This window comes from Astyanax mexicanus, chromosome 9 (genome assembly GCF_023375975.1).
Source record: "Astyanax mexicanus isolate ESR-SI-001 chromosome 9, AstMex3_surface, whole genome shotgun sequence".
In the NCBI taxonomy this organism is placed as follows: domain Eukaryota; kingdom Metazoa; phylum Chordata; class Actinopteri; order Characiformes; family Acestrorhamphidae; genus Astyanax; species Astyanax mexicanus.
In genome coordinates, this window is record NC_064416.1 from 6,683,026 (window position 1) to 6,689,025 (window position 6,000).

Consider the following 6,000-nt stretch of genomic DNA (forward strand, 5'->3'; position numbering starts at 1 on the left):
TGCGCTCAGAAATATTACTGCTTTCTACTGTATTTAAAGGAACAAATCTCACAGACTGATGCTTTAAACGAGTGTATTTCTGCAAATGAACCTGGTCTCTTCTTTCTCCTCTCCTGTAGTGAGTATCGACGAGGTGGAGCTGCAGTGGAAGACTCAGTTTCATCGCTGGCTTTCTTACATGCTGGACTGGAAGAATCAATTTAACGACTACAGCTCGGTGAAAAAGCAGCAGTGTGAGAACCTTTAATGTCAGCGCCGCTTTTCTTCTCCAGCGCCGGCCAGTGCACTTTACGAGTCAATACAGCTACAAAAGCCAATGCACGCACATGACAGGGGGACTATGTGTTCTTTCATACACACCGACTGTAGCCAAACATACATCTTTTTAAGTATGTGCCTTTCTGTTTTTTTATTTAAGCCGTCACTCAACGGTGCACTCAATACGGCCTCGAGCTAGACTGTGTTGCTTGATATAGTGAGTTCATACTGTAGTGTATTATAGTAGGCCGGTGATCGCCCGAGTTTAGTCGAGTTTCTTCCTGAAGCGTATACAGTGCCTTGCAAAAGTATTCGGCCCCCTTGAATTTTTTACCCTTTTGAAATTTTGAAATTGTAATTTTTTTTTGTGAAAAATCAACAAGAAGTGGGACACAATGAAGTGAAGTGGAACGAAATGTATTGAATATTTAATTATTATTATTATTTTTTTCCAAATAAAAAATTGAAAAGCCTTCTTGCGTTAATACTTTCTAGCGCCACCTTTTGCTGCGATTACAGCTGCAAGTCGCTTGGGGTTTGTATTTCTCTATCAGTTTTGCACATCGAGAGACTAAAATTTTAGCCTATTCTTCCTTGCAAAACAGCTGGAGCTCAGTGTGGATGGATGTTTGGATGGAGAGCGTCGGTTTTTGAACAGCAGTTTTCAGCTCTTTCCACAGATTCTCCATTAGATTCGGGTCTGGACTTTGACTTGGCCATTTTAACACCTGGATATGTTTATTTGTGAACCTTTCTATAGTAGATTTTGCTTTATGTTTTGGATCATCGTCTTGTTGGAAGATAAATCTCCGTCCCAGTCTCAGGCCTTTTTTGCAGACTCCAACAGAATTTGGAAGTTTTCTTCCAGAATGGTCCTGTTTTTGGCTTCAACCATCTTCCCAAATCTGTCCCTGCTGAAGAAAATCAGGCCCAAACCATGATGCTGCCACCACCGTGTTTAACAGGGGGGATGTGAGGTGTGTTCAGGATGATGAGCTGTGTTGCTTTTACACCAAATATAATGTTTTGCATTGTGGCCAAAAAGTTTGATTTTGGTTTCATCTGCCCAGAGCACCTTTTTCACATGTTTGGTGTGTCTCCCAATTGGCTCGTGGCTTTAACTTTAAATGAGACATTTTATGGATATCTTTGAGAAATTGCTTTTTTCTTTCCACTCTTCCATAAAAGCCAGATTTGTGCAGTGTACGACTGATTGTTGTCTTATGTCCTCAGCTGTAGATCTCTGCAGTTCATCCAGAGTGATCATGGGCCTCTTGGCTGCATCTTTGATCAGTCTTCTCCTTGTTTGAGCTGAAAGTTTAGAGGGACGACCGGGTCTTGGTAGATTTGCAGTGGTCTGATCCTCCTTTTATTTCAATATGATCACTTGCACACAGTGCTCCTTGAGATGTTTAAAGCTTGAGAAATCTTTTTGTATCAAAATCCAGCTTTTTAAACTTCTCCACAACAGTATCTCAGACCTGCCTGGTGTGTTTTTCCTTGGTCTTCATGATGTTGTCTGCATAGCTTTAAACAGAACTCTGAGCCTATCACAGAGCAGGTGCATTTATAGTCTTTATTACTCACAGGTGGATTCTATTTATCATCATTCAGAGATCCTCACTCAACTTCTGGAGTGAGTTTGCTGCACTGAAAGTAAAGGGGCTGAATAATATTGCACGCCCCACTTTTAAATGTTTTATTTAAAATATATATATATATATTTAAAATATCCAGTAAATTTCGTTCCACTTCACTTCATTGTGTCCCACTTGTTGTTGATTCTTCACAAAAAAATACAATTTCAGATCTTTATATTTGAAGCCTGAAATTTGGCAAAAAGTTGAAAATTTCAAGGGGGCCGAATACTTTTGCAAGGCACTGTATTTATTGTATTATGTATTTATTTCCCCTCTAACCTCCCTATATTAGAGCATACCACACCATACATCGATTTCTGAGCACAATCCAACTGCTTTACATTTTATTGCAGCATCAACTCAACTTTAATGGAGTCCGTAATGAAGCACTGAAGCCTTTTAATGGTTTTTAATGGTTTTAATGTTTTTAATGGTGCCTTATGTTCCCGTCCGCTTTGTTTCTGTGATGTAGAGCAACATCTCAGCACAAACTAGTGCAGAGCAAGTAGTTAAACAAGTACAAGCTCAAGTACAGCATGTTTTTGGCCATCTTCACACGTTTCTCTTAGCAAAATATAGTATATAGCTGATAATCATGTTGGTTCAGAAATAACAACTATGTACTTTCTCTATTGAAGCAGATCAACAATCTACACAAAACTAAGCTTTCAAACATGGTGGAGGTAGTTTCACATGCTGTTAATTAGGCCTGCCACAGTAACGCTAACAATATTTTTTGGATAATATAATGTCCAAGAAATAATTGCGATCTAATTGATATTATTGACATTTTAAGGCCAATTCATGACAATAATGTTATGGTAACATGATAGTATTGTAATATAAATAATATAATTCATTTTCCTGAATGAAAAGAAGAAAATAAAACAGAGAGAAAAAGAGCAGAAAAAGATCTAATCTTAATATCGAACATCAGATCAGATCAACAACACTTTTAGACTAAACTGCAGCTTTCAAACATAGTGGAGGTAGATTTTTTTATACTGTTGGTTAGGCCTGTCAGAATAACCCTAACAATACATTTTTGGACAATATAATGACATATAATGAATGAATTGTGATCTGAATGATTGTCAGGGCCAGACAGGAATGAGACTGGTGCAGATACAATAAAATAACTTTATTAAAAGTTATAGAGCAGACAGGGGTAGTCAACGGAAACAGGGTCAGTGCCAATAATACACAGTGTAGAAAAACCATACCATAACCGGAGGACAGTCCAGAGTTCATACACGGGTAGGCAGTATAACAGGGTAGGCAAAAATCCAAAGTACTATAAACAGTCCAGGTCATACACGGATATCCAACACAAGGGAGCAGGCAAAAATCAAAGTCGGTAGAAAACAAAAACAAGATCATACACGGATAGGGCAAGAGAGGCAAGGGCAAGAGAAACGCTTTGTATTGCAGGTATTACCAAACAGATACTCGGCGAGGTGTGAGCGTGAGCATGGTCCTTAAATACTGTGGATAATCAGTGCTCGGGGCTTCCTGGTGGCGCCATGTGATGTGTCATGTGATCGGGAGTGTGTGTTGTGTCATGGAGTGGTGCGTTCTGGGTATTGTAGTTGTTACTGTGAGAATCGCAGATAGAGTGATGGAGGTAGTTTATAAATACTGTTAATTAGGCCTGTCACAAGAACGCTAACAATACATTTTTGGACAAAATATAGTCCAAGAAATAATTGCTATCTTAATGATTTTATTGCTATTTTAAAGCCATCTTATAATAGTGATGTTATGGTACAATAATAGTACTATAATATAAATAAAAAAAGTGTAAATTGTAATTGTAAATTGAACATAGATGAAATCTGAAGTATGTTAAAGCTCCACTAGGTAGGATTGAGATTTTGTGCTCGTGGGCTCCTCCTACATTTGCAGAGTGTAATAAATGTTTCAGGTCTCTTTCCAGCTTCTGTCAGAGTGTGTGTATGTTAGTTTGTAAAGAATGAACCAGTAGTCCTTGTAGAACTGTTAGAACTAAAGGTCGGAAAGCAGGTTGCAGTTCTTGCGAGCGTTGGTCGCGGCCGCCTCGGAAAACTTACTGGTTTGAGCTCAGAGGAGCTCCGGCACAGACACGAGAGCACCGCTACTCCTCCTATTACACCTCAATGCAGCGCTGCAGTGAGTTTCAAGCTGTAATTTTACTTCTTTAAAAAGATCAAAAATCAAGGGAATCCTACCTAGTGCTGCTAAATGAAGTTAAATGGACAAAAAAAACAGAAAAAGGTCTGCTAATAAAGATCAGATTAACAACCCTTTTAGACTAAACTGCAGCTTTCAAACATGGTGGAGGTAGTTTCACATACTGTTGTTTAGGCTTATTTTGTCCCATTAATAAATGCGATAAACATTATTCTTGTCATGGTTATGCCATCTCATGCTAATGGTATCACATTCTTTTAAAGAGAAATTACCTTTGAATTATTAAGAATATTTAGGAACATAGAATTAATATTTTGAAAAATTCCAAATAAATGTAAAATTAACACACAAAAAAAACAACAAAGTAGACATCAAGCTCATTCCTATTAATAGGCTCCTCTTAATCAATATGAAAATCATAATGGGATACATTATAATACAGTAATATATTTTATACAATCAGTTGAATATTATTGGCAATTATTGTAATAGATCTACTGATTATTGTAACTTATTCTGACTTTTCACCAAACATATTTTCCAGTGAAAAGCATAACGTAACAATGTAATCAAACATCACAGTCTGTTTTATGTGTCGAAAATGTTGTGTGCCACTTTATAATAACTTTCTCCAATAACTGTTTAGTTACACATTAATAATCCATATAGTAACAGTGTAACTACTGGTGAAGTTGTTGGGGCAGCAAGTGGTCCAGTGGTCCAGCGGTCTATGGCACTGCCACTATGAATGGGAGATTGTTGATTCGAATCCCTGTCATGCAGCTTGCCATCAGCTGTCAGAACCCTGAGAGAGCACAATTGGTCTTGCTCTCTCTGGGTGGGTACAGTAGATGGCGATCTTCTTTCCCCTCATCACTCCTAGGGTGATGTTGATCAGCACAAGGCTGCGTCTGTGAGCTGATGTATCATAACCGAGTCGCTGTGCTTTCCTCCGAGCGTTAGCGCTGTGATGCTACTCGGCAATGCTGCATCAGCAGCAGTTATTTCACATGTATCGGAGGAGGCATGTGCTAGTCTTTACGCTCCTTGTGTTGTGGCATCATTTGTATAATCTACAACAATGTGTACTTTACTAGTAGTTACACTGTTATTACATGATCAGTGCATAACTACACAGTTATTAAATACACTTATTATAAAGTGAGTCCGAAGGTTGGTAAATTTAGATGCAAAAAGGACACAATATTAAAACCTTACCTATTATCTAATTAATTCTAAGTGGATCATTTAGTTGTCAATACTAAAGCAGAAACTGTAATTTTACTGTTGTTTGGCTTATGAGATTGTCTGGAGTGTTTAATGGTTTAATATAAATAATGACATAAACTAACACAATTAATAATGATTAGATTTGATTCCAGGTTTATATTTAGGGACCTTTAAAAACCTTAGAGTTAAGAGATCAATGTAAACTGTATAGAATCATTAAATATCTCAAATGGAAACATAAGCAGATTCATGTACTGTATGTCATGTCATATCTATTTTTTTTTATTTTATTTTGTTCTTGTTGATTGATTACCCCTGTCTACTGTACTGCCTCTAGATGTAATTATATACTTAATTACATTGTAATTTGCACAGTGATGTATATTTGCATTGGATATACAAACATGTATCATCAGGATTGTATCTGTCCTTGCCTTCAGTTTCCTTCTGTGTCAAAAAATGATTAAATATATAGAGAAAGAATTTAATAAATGTGTTTTTTGTTGTTGTTTTTCCCCCTCTACAGTCTGAATTAGCTCTGCATCTGATTCAGATCAAAGTATCTAATCAAAATTAAGATAAGATTATAATACCAGTACTATCCACACATTTTCTCCTTATTTTTTAACTGAAACTATGAGTCAAATATACAAATTATATACAGTACCAAACATTGTGACACACCTCTTCTTCTCATTCAATG

General features: G+C 37.0%; 1 protein-coding gene across 1 annotated transcript in view; it reads left to right on the top strand.

The window, feature by feature from the left end:
* LOC103037776 (cholinesterase) overlaps positions 1–5,789 on the top strand; it is a 58,832-nt gene extending 53,043 nt beyond the window's left edge. Inside the window, exon 4 of the mRNA XM_022666003.2 lies at positions 120–5,789. Coding sequence (XP_022521724.2) covers positions 120–247 — 128 coding nt within the window. The 3' untranslated portion in view covers positions 248–5,789. The remainder of the gene's footprint in view (positions 1–119) is intronic.
* Positions 5,790–6,000: the final 211 nt, after the last annotated feature.